Here is a 27,764-nt window from a genome sequence, read left to right as displayed (position 1 = left end):
TGGGAGAACTTCAGCAGGGGACTTGTCTCCAATGCAATATCTAGCTTGTCCTTAGAGCTGGGAAAAAAAAAAAAAAAAAAAAGAATTGACTCAGTCTACTCAGAATCTCCACACCATAGTTCAACATTCATGGGTTTTCTTGACTGTCTTTAGACTAGCAAGTAAAATTCTGAGGTAGTTTTTGTCCTTAAAACAAACAAACAGAAGAGATTAGAAGATATATCTCACAACAGTCTTGCAAAACATTTTCATGACATAAATAAAATCGAGCTCCTAGGTTGAGAAGATAGCTGAACAAGATAAGACACAAACTTGAGTCCCCAGATGTCCCACATACCCCAGGTTTAAAACCCAACACCATGTTAAACCAGAGTTCTGAACAGTGTTCTGGTTTCTCCCACATTAAAAATTAAAACAAACAACAATTTAGAACAAGGGCTGGGTAGATAGCACAATGGTTCTGCAAGAGACTGAGGCTCCCATGTTTGAAGTCTAATTCTATGCACCGCAAGCCAGAAGGCAAAATCAATCAATCAGTCTTTAAGCAATGGAGCAACTACTACTTTTGGTCGCTATCATATTTTATTCCATATACCATCGTTGCTATGCTACATATATTTCCTTACTGCAGTCTCCAACAGAAATGTCCATTCCAAACATCACCAATGACTTCATAAAGTCTACAGGCCTAGTCTCAATTCTTAGCTCTTTTTGCAACTCTTGGTAGCTGAATTCCATTCTTTTGATTTAGTATATGCCTGTTTGGTTTTTTTTTACCCCTTTACTTATCTTTACCTCTCCTGACTTAATGTGCTTTTGCATTGATGCACAATCCCTTGGAATGTTCAGCCTCAGTGTTAGAATCCCAGACATCAATTCAACAAGCACAAACTCAGACTTACACAATACTGTGTTAAATGTTTAATCCCACACTATCCAGTACAGAAAGTTCCCATTCCCCTAGAGTTTAGAATCTAGCAAAGACTGAAAGCAACCAAAAATTACAGAAATAAATCATTTGGCCACAGCTGGAGTTAACTACCAGAAGGAGAAGTAAATGGTATAGTCAGGGTGACTGGTGAAAAATAAGTGAAACTAGTATCAGCCATGAAGGAATCATGAGCATGACTTTTTTTAGCCAAAAAAGTTAGTCATTTAGGTCTTGCTGGCTCCAAGGTAAGAGAGAGCTTGCAGCCACTGAAAAACCAGTTCAGTGGGACTCAAATGGACAGCAAGCTGTAAATACAGAAGGCATGCATTCTTTCCTACACCTGGAGTATGAGCTGTGTTGAGCAGACACTCACTTGGCACTGACATTGCATTCAATTCTCTGTAAAAATGGTTGTAATTTCATTCGCCTTTATTTAAGAATTTATATCCATATGTTACACTTGAGAAAGTGAAGATTAGAGGAATTAAGTAACTAGTTTATCCATAGGATTAAGCTTCAAGAAAGGAATGGAAAAAAAAAAAAACTTCCTATACATTTAACACTCACAGTGAAAAGGATATTTACTTTAAAACCCTGTTTACAAATCCTAACTTTAAAGTCCTCTCTCTCTCTCTCAACATTTAAATTTTGAGAGTAAAGTGAACAATGATGTGGGGTGTGTAACATCAGAAAGAAATCTTTCAAATAGAGCTCATGACAAACCCAGGTCTGGTACAAAGCACAAATGCTATGAATGCATAAGGCTTTGTCTATGACTGAGTCTAGCAAAAAATGAAAACACTAGAATTTCGGTCTAATTAAAACTAAGATGGTGGGATGAGTGGTAGCACAACCAGTAAAGAGCACAAGTTACCAAGCTTGAAAACGCAGGTTCAGGGAGTTGGGCAGTAGCGCAGCGGGGTTGAGCTCACCACACGTAGCACAAAGCACAAGGGCCAGCGTAAGGATCCCGGTTCAAGTCCCCGGCTCCCCACCTGCAGGAGGTCGCTTCACAAGCAGTGAAGCAGGTCTGCAGGTGTCTATCTTTCTCTCCTCCTCTCTCTATTTCTTTCTGACCTATCCAACAACAGCTTTGACAACAATAACAACTACAACAAGCACAACAAGGGCAAGAAATATGGGAAAAATAGCCTCCAGGAGCAGTGGATTCATAGTGCAGGCATCAAGCCCCAGCAATAACCCTGGAGGCAAAAAAAAGAAAAAAAGGAAAAAAAAAAAAAGAAAAGAAAATGCAGGTTCAGGCCCCCAGTCTCCACCTGCAGTGGGGAAACATCATGAACAGTGGAGCAGTGCTGCAGGAGTCTCTCTTTCCCTATTTCTGCCTCAATCATAATGAAAAAATAAAACCACTAATAAAATTAGAAAATAAAAAAAAAATCCACAGTGTAGTCACTGCATGAAAGCTTTTTTGGTAAGAGTTTATTGCAGTGGTCTCTGTCAATAACCTCTTCAACTTGATTTAAAAAATTATTGCACCTTATATAGTGACAGGGACTGGATCTGTTATGTGAGATTTAGATTCTGTAAAGTTCCAAAGAAGGAAGGTGATGATACATTTTAAAAATAAACTTTTTGGGAGTTGGGCAGCAGGGCAAAGTTAAGGTTAAGCGCACGTGGCGCAAAGCACAAGGACCCGCGTAAGGATCCTGGTTCGAGCCTCCGGTTTCCCACCTGTAAGGAGTCACTTCACAGGCAGTGAAGCAGGTCTGCAGGTGTCTATCTTTCTTTCCCCCTCTCTGTCTTCCCCTCCTCTCTCCATTTCTCTCTGTCCTAACAATGACGACATCAATAACAATAACTACAACAATAAAAAAGGGCAGCAAAAGGGAAAATAAGTAAATATTAAAAAATTTTTAAAAATAAACCTTTCAAACTCAAAGACAGAAAACCATGTATGCAGAGAATGGGAACATGCAACAATATACCTTATTAATCCACTTAATACAATTTGGGGAAACTTTTATCATTAAGGAGTCCAGTTTGATGGCTGTCATGAAGCCCAGGCTGGATTAAGGGTGATGTCCTGGTTATAATCATTGTCTTCTCTACTTTAATTTTAAGCCCAGATTCATGATGCCTTAATGCCTGCCCTGTTACTGAAGATGCCAAAACTACTACATAGGGAGCCTTGTTCACAGAGAAAACAGCTCTGTCTTTCCATATGACAAATCCTCCTCTTTGCTTTATGAGGTAGACAGCAACTCCAAACCACAAGACAGCCTGGGGCCTGAGCAGGCCATAATTAGTGCCGTTGTAAAAACTGCTCAGGATCGCTCAAAGTTCTTTTTATCTTCACTCTGGATGCTTTAATCCTTAGGCTTCCTTAAAAAGGTAAAGTCACAGAAGCCAAAAAGAACTATTCCTATAGGTTAAGTGTTAAGTGAAATCAGTGGTGGTAGAGTTTAAGTGAGGAGAAAGAGAAAAAGAAAAGCAGAGATCCATAAACATTTTATTATACTCATTTTAAATTTTATATTTTTATTTAGTTGTACTATACAATTTTCAAAGCTAATAACAGAATCTTCTAGTATGTGTATTTGAAGCATAACAAAATAAAAGTATTTCACAAAAGAAGTTCATATTACAGTACTATTGAAATATAAGGCATAGGAGAATTAGGCATTTGTGGGTTATGAACATAATACATTCATTTCAAAGAAAATGCATTTACTAGGAGTAACATTTGGGCTAAAATAAATATGTCAATGTTAATTGCAACACCTGAAGTGTAGGTATACAAGAAAGGTGCTTTGTAATAGATGGTATGCAGAATGGGGAAGCATTCATGAAATGGCTGCAATATCTTACTACATTTACAATCATTGCACATTGTTGAGCACTTTATTTCTATGAGATACCCTTCATTCACCATTCCTAAACCTCAGCATACGAAATAAACTTACCCCACATCTCCTCCCAGGGGTACTAAAGTATAAATAAGGTTTAGAATCACATGTACCTTTCACTTTACTGTTTCTCAGTTCAGCTTGAAGTGTTTACTTAATCAACAAAAAATTTATTTGTCAAACAGAAATATAAAGAGACAATTTTAGGATTACAAAAAAAATCAAAACTTCTAGTCATCTTCATAATTCTCTGAAATGATCCCACTCAAAAATTTTTAAAAAATAACAGTGGTTTTCTTCAAAAAATATGTGCACTCAGATTTAAAAAATGATACAATATCTGGAAGAAAAAAAAGGCTTCTAGATATAGAAGATAATGCATTTCCTTGATCATTACATTCTTCCTTCTAGCAGATAAATACACTGAAAAGTTTAAATCTTTTCTTAAAAGAAAATCACTGTGAGGGACAAAACAAAATGAGTTGTAGAGCCAATATATTTTGAGAGCTTAAAAAAAAATGATCTGTTTCAACCACAGAACATTTCCTCATCTTAATCAGTATTGCATTAAAATTAAGGTGACACTAATGGTCAACTGATATCATTCTTCTTATATTTCTGATAAGTCTGTGGGTGTTCAGTGTAATTGTCTTTAAATCACTAGAATCTGGGAAATACAATGCAACTGTAAGACCGTGGAAGACCAACCATGTTTTTCCTTTGTCTATCCCAAGACAGAATTTTCCTTCAGAAACCACAAACAGATGAAGATTCCAAAACGAACTAAATTCTCATGAAGAGTATATATATATATTGCCCTTTATATGTTTTCAGAGTTTACAAATGACTTGAAGTATTCAAATGATTGCAAGGAAAAAAAAATAAGAGCCAGCAGTTATATTGGCTAAAGGTAGGTATTCGCTGAACATGAGGCTTTTCACGGGTGGATGGTGGCACAGAGTCCTTTAGTGATGACTGCCACTGGGCCTCTTGGCTTCACAATTCTGTGAGGAACTGGTCATCCCTCACATGAAAGCATTCAGGAAAACGCCCATCTCCACAACAGTTCTAAGGAAACTCTGCCCATTTCCTTAAACTAGACGAAGCATTCCTGTCACTGTCGACTTCATTCATGAATGTAGTACTTTGCTTAGAAGCTTCTCAACACGAAGGTTCATAGAAATTCTGGCTTTGTAGTGGCCAGTCCTCATGTCTTTAAACTTGTAAAATCACAACCTTGTCAAATAAATTGAAACCGTCTCAACATTCACAGGTACAATGAAACACACATTCTTTCTCTCAAACAAGACAGAATATAGGCATATGAAGGGGGAGGGGGAAATTGTTAAGAGCTTAAAAAATCTCTTTCAGAGTCAGGAAAAAAATATCAGTATGCCAAATGTTTTTAAAATGGTATTATGTTTTCAGTAAATTGGAAACATTAATGGATAAAGAGAACATACAATATAAATAGAAAAGCAAATTAAAGAACATAAAAAAATTTCTGAAGGGAACCAATAACAGAACTTCAATAAAATCTATGAATAAAAACATATGCATATATTATAGTGTACAATTATGAGTACTGCATCTAGATTTTTAAGGAAATTGAAGCATAGTACTGCAAGATTATGCAAAGACTATTTTTCCAATGTACAAACAATAATAAAAGCACATACACACACACACACACACACACACAAACACACACACACACACACACACAGCCTTGGGCAATGTGCAAGCTTCAAAAATGCTATCACACCGGTCAAACAAATCCTTAACCACTTTTTAAATGGGTTCATTTATACCATTTTAATGAAAAAGAATCTCACACACATTCATAACAAAACGAAGCAAGAAATAAAAAATAAACCTCTTCAGTGTCTGACTCATACTTTGTCCCCAAATCTTTTCACATTTAATAGTTGCATTCTGAATGTATAAGCTAAGAACTTTAACTGTCGCTCAGATAGTCTGCCTATGCTTAACCTAAGAATTATATTTGAAAGTTACACTGCTAAAAAAAAAAAAAAAAAAAAAAAACCTAAAGTACATACTTCAAACTTCTAAAAGTAATCACAAAAAAATTCACAAATTGTCTTCAACTCAAATGTCCACAAGTGACTACAAAGCAAACAAGTCAAGTGTCCAGATACTTTTTTCCTCTGGTTTTGAGTTGATCTTGATGTGTGCTGGGGTGCACCTACAATATTTTGGCACTGAGCATCTATCTGAACACAATTTACCAGTAGAGGATGTCAAGTAACCTCCAAAGCCTTTAGCCATGACAAGCCAGCATGCTTCACTTATTTTCCTAACATGCAATCTGCTTATTTCAAAGTCATCTGGGGTTGGTAAGGGAACTTGGACGGTACAAAATGGAACTTATATGAAAACTGGTTAAGGATTCAAAGTACATTAGCTCTAAAGTATGAATCTTAATACCCAGACAAACAATAGGGAGGTATGATCTGCACAAATACTTTGAAGTTATTTTGGTTCTCTTCTTCACTATCTTCCACGTGTTTAGCTGCTTGCAGTGCACGAGTGCATTCTCTTTGCCATGTCGTAAACGTAGGCAATGTCTGGTCGCTTCTCAGGATCTGGGTTGATGCACACGTTCACCAGTTGTCGGAGCTTTAGAGAAAGAAGATGTAACATGCTTAAAAAACCCATTTCAGGTAGTTTACGAAGGAAGGAAGGAAGGAAGGAAGGAAGGAAGGAAGGAAGGAAGGAAGGAAGGAAAGAAGGAAGGAATTCCAAACAGATAAAGACTTACAAGGGAAGTACACTTTCTTACTTGCTTTCTGAATCACTTGACAAGAAAATTATGACTGCTGTCAAGGGTTTTACTTAGTTGGATATTCCAGGACATATATTCGTTAATGAGTATTAATGTCAAGCAAGAAGTATTTTCCACAATGACAGGTGTTATGTGATCATATTATTTTTAAGAGAGAAATTAATCAGCAGATAATTTACTAAAGACACTGGTCTTTAAAAAAAATCTGTTAAGGGAGTCCCACAGTAGCGCAGCGGGTTAAGCATACGTGGCACAAAGTGCAAGGACCGGTGTAAGGATACCGGTTCGAGCCCCTGGCTCCCCACCTGCAGGGGAGTCACTTCATAGGCGGTGAAGCAGGTCTGTAGGTGTCTGTCTTTCTCTCCCCCTCTGTTTTCCCACCTCTCTCCATTTCTCTCTGTCCTATCCAACAACAATGGCATCAATAACAACAACATAATAACTACAACAACAAAACAACAGAGGCAACAAAAGGGAAAATAAATATAAAAAGTCTGTTAAGTCACTAAGTCAACTGTATACATACATTATTTAATCTACATTAGCTCTGATAGTAAGTTTATATATTCAGAATTAAGTTTACTATTGGGTTGATGGAAAAGTCTTAATATTTTTTCTATGCAAATATGCTTTCCCATATTTTTCCATCGCTTTCCCAACAACTCAATCTAAATTCATATATGTCTATTACAGACGTAATCATATATATTTACCATCAATCTATATGTGTATATAGTTCTAATTAATTTTATATAAAAACATTCTATAAACTATGAATGAAAAATTACAAGCAAAACAAGTTATAACTAATATATAATAAAACCCTCAATTTATAATGAAAGAGCTGAGGTTTATTTATTTATAATGCAGAAAAAGCTAACACATTTCAATAAATTAAGAAAATACCAGACGCCTGGTCCTTGACCTGCACTGTAGAGAATTATGGGATATCTATTCTCATTTCTAACTGTCATCAGTTTATGAGACCCTGTCTTCACAATACTATCTACATGGTATTTTTGTAAGTAATAAGTCAAATTAAGATGAAGAGAGATTCTTTGGCACATAAAGTTATGTCTTTAGGGAATCACACAAATATTTTGCAAAACTGCACTGACACTTAGTGGTCAGTAAAGTTGCCAGTTTGTAAATGTTCAAACTACATTTATGTAGTTAACTACACAGAAAGTTGCCACTCCCACCATAAGCCAAAAAAGAGAAGGACCAATATGATCTCAATCATAGGGGGAACTTAAGAAACACAGACGGTAAGGGAAAACATAAGGTGAAACTTGGACTGGGTGTGGTGTATTGCACCAAAGTGAAGGACTATGGGAAAGGAGAGGTGCTGGGGTCATAGTGCATGATGGGGGAAAAGGACCCTGGCTGGAGGAGCGAGTGTCTCACAAATACCTACACACCTATCATGGCGGCATGAGAAGTTGTAACTGTGGGTCAGCAACTGTACTGTAAGCCATTAACCCTGGAATAAAATGGATCTTTTCTTGAAGCTTTTCATCTAAAGGAAATGGAAGGGATGGTAATACCTGCAGACTAAATCTATTCACAGTGCCGTGTAGAAGGTAATGTTAGTGAGAAATGGCATTGGGAAAGAAGACAGGCACTGGGAGGCTCGCCAGATTGGGGATGTGGGAAGGAGACAGTGTCTGGGGCACAAACCAGGGTTGTTGAAAGCACCTGACTAGCTCTCCTACCCTTAACTAAGTTACGGTCTCTGGAGGCTTATTTCTTCATGTATTATATAAGGAGGTTGGAAGAGATGGCCTCACCTCGAAGGGATTGTCTACCTCTAATCCCATAATCCAGGTGATTTTAGCAGAATTTAGTTTAATGATTTAATGCCACATTTGGAACTCTGACAGTGTAGATGGTAACGTTACCCCTGGCTGACAGGGTCTGAACATTTCAGTTTCTTGAAACAGTGCAGAGGATAGCATTAAAAACCCTGAAGGGGTACAGCAATACACAAGCGATATTCATTCTCAGGATCTAAGACAAAGTTAAACCAGAATGAGACTAGCACCACTACAATGAAAACATATTCAGTTTGCACTGTGCAGATAAGTAGGAAAAGCATTCTAATGATACATTTAAAGAGATAATGTGCTATATAACATTTCAGATCATTTGCACAGATAGGAATATGCAAAGATGTACTTTTTTAAAAAAAAACTAAGATTATGACAGGAAGAGAGGACCTTGTTTCATTGTATTTAATCAAAATGCAAACAGTTACAATAATATTTCTTTGACTAAAAACTTGCCACATCTGTCAAGCTGCCCCACAACCCCTGGTTTTCTGTTTTTCTTTCTCATTAAACTTTGTTTCAATGAGCGTCACAATTCTGCGACAAATTTCTGGTCAAGTTGTTTCCATTAAAAAGTGCTGATTTGGGGGCCAGCTGGTGGTGCACCTGGTTGAATGCATGCCGGGTTCAAGCCAAGTCTGTGGCACACCTAGTCAAGAGTGCACATCACAGTGCACAAGGTTCCAGGCTCAAGCCCCTGGGCCCCACCCCTGGTGAAGAAGGGCTGTAGGTATCTCCCTGTCTCTCTCCTTCTCTCCTCTCAATTTCTGTCTCTATCCAATAATAAATAAAAATTTTTATTTAAAAAAAAACAACACTTGCAGTCTTCATTACTTATGAAGCTTCCTCCCTTCAGGTAGGCTTGAACCCTTACAAATGGTCCTTGCAAGCGGTGATGTGTGGCATTCAACAGGGTGTCTCACCACCCAGCCCTGATAAATGTTTTCATGTCTTTTGAATATATGCATAGGGAAGATACTGTCGAATCATATGGTATTGCATTTTATCTGTTCAAAGAATCTCCACACTCTTTTCCCTACAGGCCACACCAGTTTGAATTCCTACTAACAGTGTGACAGGTTATATTTAGTGAAATAAGTAAAGAGGTGAAAAACAACTACTCAGTGGTTTTACTTATAGGTGGAAGATAGATACTGAAACATAGAAACTTGCAGAAAATAAGCAGGGGGAGGAGAAGTAAGCAAACTGTCTCTAAGACTTTGTGAGAACCATGGTGGTTACCTGGGGTGGGGGTGGGGGACTGGGGAGGGAGGAGAAAGGGGCTGGCACAGAACTTGTGTTGGGTGCAGTGTAGTGCTCTGTAATCTTAAAATCTTGTAAACCGTTACTAAATCACTCATTAAAAGTCTGAAGTGCTGAATAAATTAATTTTCAAACCATGTTCATAAGAAAAAAAAAAAGATGTGGCTAGAACCATGCATTCCTGAATTTTAGGTTTAATTTCATATCTATACCTAGAATATAGAACTGCACAGTTTCAGCAAGTTTCTCTAACTGATAAAGATGAGGGAGACAGCTTAAGGAAAAAGACATCCATTTATATTGAACATCATTTTCAGTGATTCACTTATGTGTTAATTTGGTCTTACTTAAAAGTTAGGTTGTCATTCTGGATTCTAAAAATTCCTCATTATCTATGGAGTTATTATTGCCACTACCCAGTAATCTGATTTTACAGATGAAACTAAGATCCAATTTAAAATTCAATGGAGGTCAGGTAGTAGAACACCTGGTAGAGTGCATACATTAACAAGGACCCTGGTTCAAGCCTCCCTTCCCTCTACCCTCACAGGGGGTAAGTTTCATGGCCAGTGTGACAGGAGTCTCTTTCTCTCTTCTTCTCTGCTTTCTCTTTGTGTCTATCAAAAAAGAGAGGGGAAAAAAAAAAAAGGCCACCAGGGACAGTAAAAGTAGGGTCATAAGCACAGGCAGCCAAGCCCAGTGATAATCCTGGAGGCAAAAAAAAAAAAAAAAAAGTAGAACTTGAATCCAAGTCATTCAATTTTTATGACAGGGTTTTGTTTGTTTGTTTTCCCACTTCCTACTGTTGAGACCTTGCTAATATTTACATACTTGGTCTTTTGGTTCAAAAGATGCCTGATAGGGATTATTCAGTATCAATAACTAGTTGAAGTCATTAGTGCTATAAAAGGATGTCACCTAGTTTAAAGTGCCAACTGAATTTCAAATAGGAGAAATGAGATACTAGAGACTAACACAAAATACTAGACGTAAGATGGTCAGGATGGACAGAGTGGTGTCTCAAACACTTTATTCCATTCAGAGGTTGGTCTGACTTAGATCTAACAGAAAGAGTGATGATAAGCCTCAACTTTGATCCAGGGTTTCAACCAGATTTGCTGTTTCCCCTTCAATCTATCACTCCAGCTCCCTGACAAAGAGCATATAATGGTGTACGCCACATTCAAACATTTGAAGTAAACAAAGAGTACAAAAAAGTTTGTCACTATAATGTGATTTACACAGTCTACTATGGGGGGGGATTCAACTTTATAGTTTAGATCATCTAAATTCTATCAGGGAATAAAGTAGGTTACCAGAAGGCTGCCTCCCAGGGGCACACTGATTTAGCCTACTGCCAACACACCTTCCCAAAGCCATGCTTTCATGTTTGTTTGGTTTTGACTTTCATCAAACATCGCTAAGGCACTTGATGCCACTGAAACTGCTTGTCTATTACTCATAAATCCTTAGAGTGAGCTACTTCTTAATTTATTAGGAGAAAACTTGGTCTTTTCTTTAGGATAAGTGTAGTCCTTAAAAGAAGAAATGATTTGCTTATTGTTTTTCTTTGTGCCATCACAGAATGGAAGCCAAGTCACATAAGAAGTCCAAGTACAGCAACTGTGTTAGTTATTAGGATAGCAGCATATGTTAGCTTGTTTGCTTTTAAAATAATTTTTATTGGGTGGGTGGGTTAAGGGTTTACTGTGCAGTTGTTGACACAGCGGTACAATATCTCATCTCTCTGTGAAATCTCTGCAGAACATTCTCACTCACAAATTAGATCTTTTTCAATCACCAGGAATATTTATATCCAATCCTATCCCAGGTTCTGAATTTATACTTCTATTACTATATCAATAACATATAAGTCATATCTTCTGTTGTAAATTATCTCAAACCCTATTAGGAAATAAAAGGAGACTGGCAATACAGAATGGAAGATGAACCAAGTTTTTTTCTGACATCTACATGAAATAGCTGCTGATCATTCTAAGGATACACTTAAACAGAACTGTTAACTTAGTCGAAAAAATAAAGTCAACTGCAATAGCCTTCTGGCGGACTAAGGGAGTTTCACCAAGTAATGAGTATTTGTCTTGTAATTATTGATGAGATAAGCTTTATGCCTTTAATTTTAACAATCTGGTTAAAATATAAATTTATATTAATCTGTAGTCTCTTGTTCTGTCAGCTAACAATTTGTTACATAAAAGAAATTACAGCTCGTCCCTTCTTTCAATATACACAAGAAGTTCATATTAAAATGATAGACTACATGTGTCCTTGACTTAAGGAAGAGGACAAAATAGTCATCTATATTTTAGAAACTAGGATTAATATAAAGAGAGTAAAAAGGGTTTGTATGTGTTAGTGAGAAAAAGTTATTAATTAGAATCACAGCATTCTCTTGTTCTACCTATGCCAGAAGGCCTCTACTATTTAAGTTGGTTGGTAACTAACTTCACCTACTGGTTGGCTTGTCTAGATACTCAGGAGCACTCTTCTGAAGCTGTGGACACAACTAGAGGCCAAATGATTTAAGATTCTGATGCTCCATGAACGAGCAGTCAGTTTTCCTAAATTGCCAGCAGACAACTGGAAAATAGTCCCTCTGAATCATCAAGAAAACATCTCTTTATGCTTTAAGATGCAACTCTGAAATTTCATCTAAATGTTAATTCCAATGCCAGAGTAGAAAGAAAGCCCTTTCCTCAAAGTTGAAGTTTGTTGAACTTACTGTGAATCATACACTGTTGTATGCATTTTTACATGACTGAACTTACTCAATTTTGGGGCCAGGTGGTGGCGCACCTAGTAGAGTACATGTTACAAGGTGCAAGGACCCAGGTTGGAGTCCCCAGTCCCCACCTGCAAGGGGAAAGCTTCAGGAGTGGTGAACCAGTACTGCAGGTGTCTCTCTGTTTCTCTTCCTAGTCCCCTTCCCTCTCAATTTCTGGCTGTCTCTACCAATAAATAAATAAAGTTTTTTTTTTTAATTTATAAAGAAAAAAAAAAACTTGTTCAATTTTCACAACAGCTCACTGGCATGGGTCCTATTAGTCAATTTTACAGAGAAGCAACCTCCCTAAGCACATAAGGTAGAGAGAGGTGTAGCATGGGTTTGACTGGAAGCTGTCTGGTGCCAGTGCTCAGGTCTTTAAAGTTGCCATGCTACACTGCCCTAGGAAAATCCTAATGTGGTTTGTAGGTTCCCTCAGGGCCACCTCTGCACAGAGGTGAGGTGACCTTCACCTAAGCAAAGATCATCTACTCTACGGGATTCTCAAAAGAATGCTAGCTCTAACGCTGGCTATCTGGTTTATAAAATTACTAGATCTGCTCTCATATCTCACAGAACAACTCTGATAAAAAAAAAAAAAGATTTGTCTCTAGGGCTCTACAAAACTCACAATGATATACACCCTTCTTTGTCAAGGAAAGATATAATCCAAGGATGGCACTAAAATGTCCATATACTTGGCATTATGACAAGAGTGACCATTTAAATGATATTTCTCACCTGCCTCATTCATAAAGCGATAACTCCCTTCGATCAAATAAAACTTAATTTTAACATAGGACAATTTATTTATGTAACATTATAAAGTGACACAGTGATTTGATGAATCACCAAAAAATGCCTCCTAAGTTTTATATCAGAAAGTCAGACGTTACATAATAAAATAATTTTTCTCTGAGCCCTCCTTTAATATCAGTCTTTGAGTTTTAAAAAAGTTGCTGAAAATCTCTAGGAGAAAGGAACTTACTTTAAAAATCTCTTAACATTTATTCAAAAATTGAGATGATTCTAAGTACTGCATTTTTAAGCATGTTCAAGGAAGATATTTACATAACACTTTAAGAACTGTAGATATAATATTCCCATACCCTAAGCTTCAATTCAAAGTGATATTCTATTTTATTATTACATGATAAATTCTAATATTAGATAATTATTACTCAAAACTTGTTGTTTAAATTGAGATAATTAAATTCTCAGTTGTTGCTTTAATTAACAGAGATAATTCCAAAATCTGTGTCTGTAACAAATGAATACAGATCAACAGGAGTAAGTAAACATTTCATGGCTTAGGTTACCACCCAGTACAAAAAAATCATAGTTTGTAGGAATTTACATATGCTTGTAAAGCATGTAATTTATTGTTTAAAAATACAGGTAAGGTGAAAGTTAAAAAGGCAAGAATCTAAAAACAAGGTTAAAAATAAGGCAGAAGTCTGGAAACACAAGTACCTTGAAGTCAGAAGAAAAACCATTTGATTTGTATACTTAAGAGAAAATTTAAAAACAACAAAGACATTGAAAGAAAAGCACAGAAAATAAAAAATAAACTGAATTTTTAATCTTTATAAAATATTATAAAATTTGTGTTTCAAGAGTGGCGAAAGTACTAAAAGATTCTGATCTATTTCTAAATAATTATCAGCATGTAGGCTGAGTCCAGGAATATTTAAAAGAAGAAAGTATTAACACTCATTGTTGTCAGAGCAATAGCCCCATTACCTATCAAGTTCAGTCACATATAGGTAATAACAATAGGACTCTTTGTACATTATATTTTTTGGTCACTAATTCAATTCTCAATAGCTTAATAAAGACTGGTGCTATTGGCACTGTCCCCCCCCATCCCTCTGAGACCAATTATGCTATGTCAGCCTTCCAGATACACCCAATGTCCATCTATCTAAGGACACATTTTAGCACCCCAAAGTGGGTCTAATACAATAAAGTATACTATATTTCAGAGCTCTAGGTAGTTATACAAAATGGTAAGGCATATTCAAGTTGTACACCATAGTACTATGAAGGGCTGACTTAGGGACAGAGGAGAGAGGAAAAGAAACAGCAGACACAGGTAAAGTCATGTCATGTCTATATTTTACAAGTGAAGAGCATTCACCGTGGCTTCTGAAAATCGTGAGAGTCTTACAGAAAGTTAAATAGTTTTATACGATCTCATAGGATGTGCTAAAACACAGGGTCCCATTTTGGATTTATGCCTTTAAGGAGCAGGTCTCCAGTGTCACTTCAGAAGCAGAAGTGAACAAAAGGGTCTCCTCAAGTATATACTTTAAACAAAAATTTGAACATTCAGAGCTGAAACTTCTCATTTTATATGGAGACACCAAATAAGGTGGTCAATTACTATTATGAATGATGGCAATAGCTACGTAATTTTAGGAAGGAAAACTAAATGTTACTAATAGAATTTGTGGTAACACTCAATGTTAATTTTAATACATAATGGAGCAGCTATAATTAAGTGTAAAATTATCTCACATCTCTCCACTTTAAAGTAAAATATTCTCATCTCACTTAGCACTGGATTACATAATTTTAAGGACTATATTTGAAAATAAATTTACCTCTAAAGATTATTTGTGTCATTCAGATATCCTTGGGATAGCATATTAGGAAGAATATAACACTTTTTAATTCCCAGCAACAAATCCAGGGAATTTATTTATTTATTTATTGACTCCAGAGTTATCGCTGGGTCTCAGTGCCTGCACTACAAATCCACTCTTCCTGGAGTCTACTTTTTCCCCTTTTGTTGCCCTTTGTTGTTGTTGTTATTATTGTTGTTGTTAATATTGTCTTTTGTTGTTGGATAGGACAGAGAAATCAAGAGTAGAGAAAGAAAGAGAGAGGGAGAGAGAGAGAGAGGGAGAGAAAGAGAGAAAGAAAGACACTGCAGACCGGCTTCATCTCTTGTGAAGTGACCCCCCCGTAGGTGGGGAGCTGAGGGCTTGAACCACGATCCCTACGCTGGTCCCTGCACTTTGCACCATGTGCGTGCGCTTAACCCACTGAGCTCCTGCCCGCCCCCCCCCAAGTCCAGGGAATTTATATAGTTTTATTGAAATTGGTGAACCTAGCAACTATAAAACAAAGATATTCATATGACTCAAGTGACTAAAAAAGGTTTATAAACTTGGTTTTACTTTTAGAAATGCAAAAATAAGAGAGTGGATAGGAAGAAAACTTGGGGGGGCTATTATATAATGAAATTATATGCATATGCCAATGACCACATTGTAAAGCATTAACCCCCTCAATAAAGGGGGGGCAGGTGTGGTGCACCTGGCTGAGGGCACATGTTCAATGCTCAAGGATCTGGTTCAAGCCCCCAGACCCCAGCTGCAGGGGGAAACTTAATGAGTGGTGAAGCAGATCTGCAGGTGTCTCTGTCTCTCTCCTTCTCTCTCTCTCTCCTTTCCTGTCAATTTCTGGCTGTCTCTATCAAATAAAAATAATAAAAATTTTATTAAAAAGGCAATGCAAAAATAATCTGTATGTGACACTTTCATCTTGTGTTTTACTTTCTTATTTGCATAAATAGCTCCTGTAAGCTAAAACAAAGATCATGTTTGTTTCTGATTCAATGTTCTTAAAAAACCTTCTTAAAACATATTCTGAATATAAACTGAAATTACTTATAAATGTTAAGCAGGAAACTGTTCGAATTTTTAAAGTTGTCAATTAGTTTCCTTTCCTAAGGGTAACAAATGGAAAACAATGTAGTGAAATCATGACGAACTGTAACATTTTTTGTCTAATGTATTATAGATCAACACACATCTGACATTTTATGTGAAATAGACATTGTAGTTTCTGCATATTTTAATGTACAAAAATCAGTCGCAACCCTCTGCAAATGCTATTTCATTCCAACGTTACATAGCTACTGAATTTTAGCACAAGGCAAGTCAGGTGTTCTAATCAAACATAGGATCACATCTCTGCTCAGGAATACAGTGTCCCTGCATGGAAGGAGACTCTACATCAACATGCTTGGTGGAGGGCAAGTACAAAGAGGAACAGGAAACTTTCGTTCCCTTGTACAATTCTAGAGAACTTAGTGTGAACTAGGTGTGTGTGTGGGGTGGGGGCTGTCTGGACACTAGTATTTGCTCTGACACCATCTGTATCTCTTCCTGCTTGTATGCAAAATGGGAGTGATGACACAGGCCATGTTCCTTTGGCAAGGCAGATGGTCTATGGACTAAAGAAAATGGTGACCTCAAAAGGTCAATGAATTCACTCTGCCATTTCTCCTTAAAAGTCATGTAAATGTGCTGTTATTATGAAACCTACAAATATCAGAAATTGGTCGAGAGCAACCAAAGTTTATGATTTGGTGATTCATCTTTGTAGTCAAGCTTAGAAAAGGCACTGTACTGTTAAAACCTTATATATTAAGTTTTCTGGGAAAAAATCAATATTTTTCTCATCTTGGGAACAGCAAAAGATGGGTGCTGAAAATGCTTATGCATCTCAGTGGGACAGCAGAAAAGACAGTCAAGCTCTATCATAAACTGTTTGTAGGAATGCCGGGGGGGAAGAAAAAGAGGTCATATTGTCATACTCTCTTAAGAAAGGAAGATAGAAGATAAAAGTAATGAAAGGAGGGTGAAGGTAAAAAAAAAAAAAAGGTCCTATTGTCATTTATGATGTGAAAGTCTAAGATTTCATGGTTCTCCACTGACTCATTAAATGCACATAACCTTTTGGGTTACTTTAGATGATAGTTGTATACTTAAGAAGTTGTTTCATTCAATGATTTTTAATATACAATGAGATATTTAAGCAATGTAAAAACAAATTACTGATTTAATGATTCTAAATCTATAACTGTATTTTTCACCCATAAAAAGGAGTAGTAAGACCTAAAATATAATTAGAAGGTAACTACAAACTGTATCCCACAAAAAAAAAAAACCCTCTCTTACTTATAATAAATTTAAAATGACTAATAGGGCTAAGGAGACAGCATAATGAATATACATTAAGACTTTCATGCCTGAGGCTGAGGTCCCAGGTTCAATCCCCAGCACCACCATAAGCCAGAGTTCAGCAGTGCTTTAGTTCCCCTCACCCATTTCTTAGTCGTCTCTGTCTGTCTGTCTCTCTCTCCTCTCATTCCCTCCCTCTCTCTTTCTCTCTCTCTCTCATTAAAACAAATAAGTAAAATATTTTAAATGACTGATAGGTAAATGGCTGCTTAGCAATCAGCGCTGATCAACAAGCACAGCTATAATAATGTACTTTGATTTTTTATTAAAAATGTTTTAAGCAATAACATTAATGTTTTACAAGTACAAAATTTTCTTTGACCCACAAAATGTTTTTTCATATTTTCAACTTAATTCCCCTTTATTTTATTTTCTCAAACCAAGATGCACCTTTACTTATCCTACTGATACCAGTTTATTTAACTTTTTAGAACTTCCTTCTGAATCTGCTCAAAACTAAGACAAATCTATTAAACACAACAACTGAGACACAACTGTCCAACCTTTTTATTTCCTTTCTATTAAACCAAGAGTTTTCAATAATACATAAGATGCATTTAAAAAAGATAAAGATGGTATTCTGCTTGATGTTAACACTCAAGAATTTCAATAAAATCTAATCTAGAAAAATGAATGGGGGCCAGGTGGTGGTACACCTGTCTGAGCGTACAAGTTACAGTGTGCAAGGACCTGGGTGCAAGCCTCCAGTCCCCACCTGCAGGGGAAGGGCTTTATGAGTGGTGAAGCAGTGCTGCAGGTGTCTGTCTCTTCCTCTCTATCTCCCCCTTCCTCTTAATTTCTGGCTGTCTCTATCCAATAAATAAATAAAGATAATAAAATAAAAAATAAAAAGATTTTTAAAAGAAAGTAAAAAATGAATAGTGTCATTAAATATTATACTTTCCAAATAATTGTCAGTAACGTTCTTAAGCTTAGGAGTATCATGAGATAATTTAGTGAATAGTGCAAAGGCACTTTTTGATGACCTTGCCTGTGTCTCTCACAGACACTAAATACTGTAACTGAGAGGATTAAAACCCTCTTGTCTTATTTTCCAATGAATGGACAGTAAGCATCCCAGTGATGCTGCTGCCTGCTCATAAGAATGATAAACACATATAGCAAATAACATCAAACAAAGGAAAACAATCATATATTCTGGCATCTCTTGAAGTAATTTTCTGGTTTACTAACCAGCCAGTTCTTTGGAGAAATTTCTACCTTTTATTGGTTTTTTTGTATTGGCTAATTCATTCTGCTCTTCAATTATTCCTTTCTTTATCTCTATTCCTTCATTTCCTTCTTTCCTTCAATTACTTAATCATTAAACTTTTGGAAAATGTGCCAAACCTTAGAAATACCAAGGTCAAAAGCAGCTACTGATTCTCAGGTGCAGGAGGAACAAGGTAGACTGGAGCGAGTGTCACATGCAAAGAAATAGTGTGATGACCAGGTTGGGGGTGGAGAGAGGGGCATAAAGAGCAAAGACACCACAGAAAATATACCCAGGAGATGATGCCCAAGGTGAGTTTTACTGAGAATGTGTTTGTTTTTGCTTGGTAATGAGTAGGGGAAGGGGCATTTCATGAAAATCCCTCAGATGCTGAGCAAGACCTATAGAGTTTGTGAAGAGTTGGAGAAAGAAAGAGGAGAGTGTCCCATGACTGGATAGTCTTGTGTGGTAACTTCAGACCAGATTATGAGAGGCCTTTTGGAAGCACAATTCTTTGTCCCCAGTAAAAGTTCAATGACTGATCACTTCACTGTGGTTAAGTTCTACCATCATCAAGAATACCATATTTAAAGCTTCAAGAGAGATTTTAGGGAAAATGTGTCTTTTCCACTGAAGATTTTTATCATTAAATAAAATAACTGCCTTTTGAAGGGTAGAAAAGAAAAAAAAAGAGAGAGAAAATAAGTCAAAAACTGGTGCTCATTGGCAAATAAAACTTATTTTAGCAGCTACAAAAATATTCATTTTAGAGTCATAAGAGCAGGGACTTTTGTAAAAAAAAAAATCTATTAATATTAAATATTCACACATTATAACATCTGCTTAATTCAAAAGGAAAATTTGAGAGACGGTTTTATTTTTCCAAAGGGTACTTCTCATTTTAATTCTGCAGTGTATCTATGTTTTAGAATAGAATAATTTTTAATATATTTTTATTTATTTATTTTCCCTTTTGCTGCCCTTGTTTTTTATTGTTGTTGTAGTTATTATTGTTGTTGTCACTGATGCCATTGTTGAACAGGACAGAGAGAAAAGGAGAGAGAAGGGGAAGACAGAGAGGGGGAGAGAAAGACACCTAAGACCTGCTTCACTGCCTGTGAAGTGACTCCCCTGCAGATTTGGAGCCAGCGGCTTGAACTGGGATCCTTACGCCAGTCCTTGCACTTGGTGCCACGTGCGCTTAACCCGCTGTGCTACCACTCGACTCCCAGAATAGAATAATAATTTTTTAAGTAATCTCAAATTTTTAAAGTCTAAGTTCTTTCAAATGGATTGACTTTATCTAGAAATACATTTTACACAGTTTCTTTGGTTTCCTTCCAACTGGAGACCAGATGATGAGCTTCTATTCTCATGGTATGTTCCCTTCAAATCCTCTGTAAGCAATAACCTCAAAATTTAGGTATAAGATCAATTGAATAAGTACTGACATCAGTATTTGGTAGGAAATTAATTTGCTTAAAATTATACTTTTTCAGCTAAAAGGTATGTTACTGTTCTAGCTATCAGTTGACAATTCATCTTTTCATTACAAGTTCACTGTCTGAAACTTTATACTTCACATTTTTATTGTTTCCTATGTTTTTGTCATGCTGAAATATTAAATGGCAATTTGAACTTGGAAAAGTAAAGCCTAAAATGTAAAGAGCTATTTAACATGCCAATAACATGCAATAGTATCAAATCTATTCAGATTCTTTGGTAAATTCTGAATAATGATTTTACAAACAAACTGAGCTCCTACTTAAGGGGAGAAAATATTTATTAGCACATCTGCATTTCAAAACTCTTGTTCTGAGAACTTTCCTACATAAGTGAACATATTAAAAGTAGCACTATTCATCTACATTTTTCACATTTCATTTCTTTATTAAGAGCTAGCTTCCATGTTCACCTAGATAATAAAACTTTCTATTTTACCATAGCCCAACAACATATTTTTACAAATAGGAGGCACTGCATTGCTGTTTTCTGAGGAAGAACACCACAGGTTTTGCTTTATATCTCTTTTCGGAACTCGGAACTCTATAGAGTGAAGTGAAAAAAAAAAAAAAGAATCTATTTTCCTTCCCCAACTCTTAAGACCTTCTATCTGGGCCAGACTTTGATATTTGCCCCTTGGCTGAGAATCCGCATCTCCAACTTCACACTTAGCTGTAGTGAAGTAGCCCTGCAGGCAGGCCGACTTCAACGAACCACTAGTGGTATCATCATTAAAATCCTGCTGAAGGTCACCATGGTAACCGCCTGCTGAGGCTTCACTGCTGCACTCCGCATCTCCTAATCAGCTACCATGTGAAATGCAAATTCAGACAGTCTGAAAATTAGTCAAGAAGAATAGGGGATGAGGATGCAGATATGTGAAATATTCATGTGCTTCATGGAAAAAAGAAGACAGCATGAATGACACAACAAAGACGGCCCCTGACATTCTTGCTGTCATTTTGCATTGTTGTTCACACCCCACTGTATCTCCCAGGCCTAGAGTTCTGAAGTTGGTTTTGTGAAATGCCATATTTATATTCTATACCCAAAATAGTAATTAAAAACGGCTAACATAATAGCATTAACATCAAATAAAGCTAATACTTCTAAATTACCATCGTTGCCTTGCAAGAGTTTATACTAATCACCTGCATACTAATGCTATGAAACAAACCAAAAAAAAAAAAAAAAAGAAACAAAAAAACAATTGATTATCAATATTATATATATTAATTAGGGAAAGGGTAGTGTTAACATTCTAGGACCACAAGCTTTATATGTGGAAAAGAGTTCTTTAGGGGTATTTATTATTCATGTTACATTGGCTCAGTTTTCCTTAAGTAACACTCAAATGGATAGCTACCTATTACAAAATAGAGTGGTAAGACTGCCTAATAAGTAAACATTGTGATTATTTTCTGTTCTTCCTTTACTTCTATCCCTTTTCCTTGGGCAAAAGAAAAGAAGAGAAAAGAAAAGAAAAAAAAAAAAAACTGTTGCTCATGCAATAAGATGTCCTAACTCAAGTTAGGTTTTCCTCTGGGTAGGTCACTGACGAGCTTTCCAAAAAAGAATTAAGAAGATGTTTAGTCAGCCAGAGAAAGGATATCTTCAGTTCCTGGTCAAAATCATGGTTAATTAGATGAAATGGGAGATGTTTTGATAAAAAAAAAACAAACCGTAGGTTGAATAGAGAGTCAAAACAATTCCATGTCAATGGGTTACAAAAACAAGCAGACATTCCTATCTTGGTAAGATGAAATTGTTTAAAATGTACACTACTAGCCAACAGACTTCTAAGCACGTCACAGTGATAACCTCACAACATTGCTTCACAGGAATTTGACTACAGCAGTGAGGTGGTGATGGGACAAGTACTATTAAAGGAAGGAGAGGAAAGCTGAGAGAATGAGGCTGAGGGACACAGAAGCTAAGAGACGTATGTTCCATTTTTTGGAATACATGGAAGAAACTTCTGCCAACAAAGTTAGTCTGAGGCTGTGAGGATGACGAGTTATGCCACTGAGGAAGGGCCTTGGGTCATGGTGATAAACTAGAACCTCAGAAGGAGCACCAACCGGCCCTGGCCATGCTTAGTATGGTATAAAATCAGCAACTGATCTTAGAACACCTCGGAAGTGGTCAATTCTGTACCACATGCTGTGTTGTGTTCCACTCCATGCTATGAATTACAGAGTCAATGTTCTAGGCAGCAAATCTCCAAGATAAGGGACCCACAATAAAAAGTGCTAATTCTGCCACATATACTCAATGCTGATGCTTCTGGATAAAGGACAATTTATTCAACAAAATGCAAAACATGAGCAAACTGAATGGTAGGCAAAAACATGGACTGAAAAACTACTTACTTCCTCTGAATAGTGATCTGAAGGGAGAGGTGGGTAGTCACACTGTTCTATCTTCTTACACAGTGAGTATAAATTCATTTTGTCACCGTAGAAAGGACTCTGTAATGCTGCCATCTGTAAAAATGTTCCCAATGAAACCGACGTAAGTGGCATGGCAACTTAAAAGGTGATTTCATCGAGTATATTAAACTGAGGCAGGGAGCAATCACAAGTATTTTAAATAAAGTTATCTGGACATTTTGATTTTTATTAGTTTCCCTTTCTGAGATCTAGTAAGTTCTGAAGAATACTTTCAAACTTGGTTATTATTTTTTCAACAATTACAATTTCCTAGAAAGAAGAAATGGTTAAAAAATATGTTAAAACAGCTCATCAAATATGTGTGTGTGTGTGTGTGTGCGCATGTGATAAAATATTTTTAAAAGAACACTAATATACTTGATAAAATGTGTAAGACAAGTGGTAAGTATATTTTATGGCTAAACAGGCACATATCAACTTAACAGTAGTCAAAAATATAGCAAAGAATGAAATCAAAGTTACAATTGAATCACAGCCGAGCAATAGTCTAAGGAACAGAAGACATAGCATTTTATCTTGCATAACAGTTACTGTAGGGAAAGGTGACTTTGGGGGGGGGGAGAGGACTTTTCAATATAAATGTTAGTAAACTGATCCTCAAATAGTGCACAATGACTTAGGACTTCTGTCAGTATTGTCTCAAAAACACTAAATATGTTCAAAAGCTTTGCAAGTCAAAGTTCCCACTTCAGAGTATCCAAATGAGATTGTTAGGCAGGAAGAACGCACAGCTATGGAAAAGACATTACTGAATTTAAATTAATCTTAAGACAAGGCTCTCACTTGACATCTAATGTACAAGCAAGGACGGTGGTAAGCAGGGTTACACACGAAAAATTCAATTTAAAACGTGCGCATCCTGTTCAAAACCTTCTAAATCTTTGAACCGCAGCAACCAGAATACAACGTGGAGTGCGAGTCTGCCCCAGAGTCAGTCACCCTTTTCTATATGTGCTAATAAGCTTGATTTTGGAAGGACAATGTGTACATTCCCCAGACAGGCAGAGTGTGTGTGAAACACGCTAGTCCATGCTGTGCTACTCAGTGAGCGTCAGTGGGGACAGGACAAGCTGAAAATGGCTCTCATCTGTCTTCAGCTGCTCCACATACTTTAACTCCTTCAGAACCTTAGTGAGAAGATGGGATTGAAAAAGTAGACCCACCAAGTAGCTTGACCTATTTTTCACTTAGTCCGCAATTTAGAGAGAAAATCTGCACAAGCCTATACAAAACAATCTCAGCAGTAGTTTTTCTAGAAGAAGAGACAGAAAAGTAAAATGACAATTCAAATGCCCCCCTAAACCTCTAAAACAATTCCATTAGAGAGAAATTTCCGAAAGGGGGACTACAGTAATCATCACATTCCTGCTTAAAATGCAAGGGCACTTTGTGATAAAATAGCACACTTAAAAAACACACTGTGTAAATCAACTATAGTCTCTTCAATGTTGAAAACAGCCCTAAGTAAATGTACATATATTCATTATCATATGCTAGGAGTTCATTACAATACTTTTGTCTCAATACGGCAGTGTTAAAAAAAAAAAAAAAAAAACACCACTGAACGTCCCCTAAGGAGTTAAACAGGAATAGTATATTTTCATGCATCTCCTGCTTTGACAGATGAAAAATGTCAACTGTCCTGTTTTTATTTTCAAGCTTTTGCACTATTCATCTGGTTCATTAGTGCATCTCGATGCTGCCCCTGACAGCTGCTCGCCCTCTCCTCCCAGCAGCTGAATTTTTCAGGCTAATTTGATCCTCCACACTGAGACGATCGCTAGAATGATTGACTTGCTCCCTGACCTCCAGGGTCTGACTTTCCTGATTAGTATTCTGGGGGTGTTGGAGGGACGAAAGCCCACTGTCTGTCTTCGGGGCTGGTGGCAGCTCTCTCTTTTTTTGAACTGTAAGCCACCAACCTACAACCCTGTAAGGATGCGATTGCTGCACTGAACAATAAAGGAAATGTGTAAAACCTACTTTTCCATGTAAAGGTCCGTGTAGCAAAAGCTCAGCATCTTGATTTTAATTAGTAAAGTCTACTTTGTTGCATATCAATTAAAACTGTATGGCTAGTTTTTTTTTTTTTTTTTTGAGCTTTCAAGGAATATTTGAAAGTCTAATTTGCTGCTTTTAAAATATGTTTTCATAAAAAAAAAAAAGAAGGAAAGAAAGAAAGAAAAGGCTTCCTACTCCTTCATTGTTAGTAATAAATTCTTAGAGGGATACAATATAAAATATCGCTGAGATGGCCCAATTGTTTAAACTCTAAATAACTGGATATTTTTATTGACATTATATTGAAACATAACTGGAGGAAGATATATTATAAAGGTAAGTTAAATTTTAAAACAATTTAGCACAGAAGAATTGCAAAAATGTAGTGAAATGAAAAACAAATTAACATGTGAGATACTTTTAACTTCCAATCACCCCAAACATACAAAACTCATGAGTTTAAGGGTGTCCAGAAAAGTAAACTTTATTTTCACAGTCTTCTTAAGTATACATAAAAAGGGCACTTCCTCTCAAAGGCAAATTCAGAATGTGAAGAATTATTTCAATTTTGGCATAAGAGCTTGCTGGTCCCAAAAGAATTATGCAACCTTCCCCCCAAAATACTTATTCCCTCATCTGAACTTTCTCATTTTCATTGCTAAATTTAATTCCATTAGCAGAAACCAGCTTGTTGTTTACTTTTAGATGTTTCAGAGAAAAGCAATACCTGGATAATGTTAGCTGATCCCCTCAAGAAATATAAAGGTATCTAACAGGTATAAGATATTTTTAAATGTACAAGTGACTTCTCAGCATTATAGTAACTTAGAGTTGAATCAGTTCTTAATGTTGCATCAAATTATTGAGTGTAAAAATATAGTGAGTATAAATATCTTTTGTTCTCAAGTGCATAAATGTAAATATTATACCACCAATATATGCATTTTCCTAACAAAAATTATCCAGGGAAAATTATCTAATAAAACAAAAAAATCCTTTCTTATAAAACTATCATTAATTACTTTGGTAGGAAAGAGAAAATAATTAATTCCAGGTTCCTTAAACTAAGGTAATTTGAGCCTGTAATCAGTACCTAACAACTGAAGATTGTGACAAAAAAACTCTTCTGATGATCAACTTCTAAGTATGGCTGGGTGAGCAACTGAAATAGTTAACCTCATCATCTTAATTCAAGAGGACTAGAAACACTTCTTTATTCACTCTACATTTCTTCTGTATGCATCAAACTTATGAAAAGTATTGCACAAATTATTTTTCTTCAATTTGCTTTATGAAAAGAATTTGCTTAGATGTTGAGAATTTTTAAGTTCTGAATCAAGTGTCTTTATTTCAAAGAAAGTTACCATTAAATTAAGAAAAACCATGGAGTCAGTGATTTGAGAAATCCCATTTGTCTATATTATTCTATTTATCCAAATGATTCCACTACATTTCTAAAATGACCTTCTTACATGATTCCATCTTCCTTTGGTAAACTATCACCAGTAGATGAGAAGATAGTCTCTCAGTCAGCTTTATCAGTACAAATTCCAACTCATGGAAAGTGAATTAAGTGATAACCTAAAGCAAGTATCTGTCTGCATATTGTCCTTAAAGACAAATTACTCTTTGTAAAACTATTTTAAAGTGATAAAAGTATGTTCTATCCTTTCATATTTTAAACCCATTGTACTGTATTGTATCTCACCTGCATTGCATGAATAAGCAAGATTCCCCCCCCCCATGATGTCGAAATGTATGTTTTATAAGACATGCTAAAAAAAAAAAAAAGCATGAATTTATTTTCAAATGCTAAATTCTCATAAAAAGAAAACAACTTTAGTAAGCCAATGATTTAACTTTTTATAATGGAAATAATTATTAAATGTCAGCCAGGAGATAACTATATATAATAAGGAGAGAAGAAACATTACAATAAGTAAAAATACATCAATATTGAGAATTTATCAACATTACCCACTTCATACAGTAGACAGCCGAGAGACCAGATGTCAGATTTGAAGTTGTATCCATTTTCATGTATTCTCTCTGGAGACATGTAATAAGGTGTACCCACTGCAAAAACAAACAAAACGAAGCAAGGAGTCTAAAAATGAAGATATAACTGTGGTAAGAAATTACACAAAACTCTAGATTAGAAAATGTAACCAAAATAATTCACCAGGAGCAGAAAACTGTTTTTGAGAAAACTCAAGTTACATTTCCCCTGCACTCTTGACCTTGCGTAGCACACTAACACCTACCCCAAGTCAGACAGTGTGGTGGGTAGACCTTCTGTACTTTTCATTAGTTCGGGAGATTCTAGGAACCTTAAGTAAAAGACGCAGAGTGTGTGTGTGGGGGGGGGGGGGGAAGGAAGAGAATCCTAACAAGAAAAACTACTTAAATGATTCACATATGCTTCCATTTTTTTAAATTTTTCAAATACGAACTGCATACCCCAAATACTAAAATGTGAAATATATATAGATGTGTGTGTGTGTGTGTGTATGTGTGTGTAAATAGTAATACAGAACAATTTAGCAGTATATATAAGTAAACCATACAGCGCATTTCCTACAAGGTTGTTATGATTATTAAAATTACAAATGATGTAACTATTGATTTCCAGTGCCTTACTCACTCCTTCTCTAGAGAGAGCAGAATTAACTTTTCTACACCTCAGTGTCATATAACAACATTTCTGAGGGTCAACGGCATCTCATGGGAAATATGAGTAATATCAGATACTCTATAAGTTCTGGTTTTGGTCATTTTTATGTGTCGATACTTTTTCTTTCTCTTTTATGACCATTGCAAAAAATACAAATATGATAAATGTATATAGACATACACAGAAAAAAATGAAAATAAAGACATGTATTCTAAAGTAGAAGAACATTTAAGTGCCTCTGAAACTGAGTGCCTTAAATTAAATTTCAAATTTAGATGATTATTATTTCACCATTGCCAATCAAAGACTTCTCTCTCTTTTCAAAATGGAAAATCAAATACTGAGAACAGCATTGAGGATTTTACTTGACTGAGGAAAACAAAACTCACAACTATGCTGGTAC

At 36.1% G+C, this 27,764-nt stretch overlaps 1 protein-coding gene across 5 annotated transcripts in view; it reads right to left on the bottom strand.

Annotated features, from left to right (window-relative positions):
* Positions 1-3,383: 3,383 nt before the first annotated feature.
* The window catches only part of NEK7 (NIMA related kinase 7), a 155,145-nt gene continuing 130,764 nt past the window's right edge, over positions 3,384-27,764 (bottom strand). For 2 of the 5 annotated variants that reach the window (XM_060178503.1, XM_007539731.3), the window contains 3 exons: positions 26,669-26,763; positions 22,606-22,719; positions 3,384-6,438 (listed from right to left, as the gene is read on the bottom strand). In XM_060178503.1, coding sequence (XP_060034486.1) covers positions 6,328-6,438; positions 22,606-22,719; positions 26,669-26,763 — 320 coding nt within the window. In that variant the 3' untranslated portion in view covers positions 3,384-6,327. The remainder of the gene's footprint in view (positions 6,439-22,605; positions 22,720-26,668; positions 26,764-27,764) is intronic. The other 3 variants (XR_009546307.1, XM_060178501.1, XM_060178504.1) reach the window with 3 other exon arrangements.

The sequence above is a fragment of the Erinaceus europaeus genome, chromosome 19 (assembly GCF_950295315.1).
Source record: "Erinaceus europaeus chromosome 19, mEriEur2.1, whole genome shotgun sequence".
Lineage (NCBI taxonomy): Eukaryota > Metazoa > Chordata > Mammalia > Eulipotyphla > Erinaceidae > Erinaceus > Erinaceus europaeus.
This window is presented reverse-complemented; position numbering and strand designations above follow the sequence as displayed.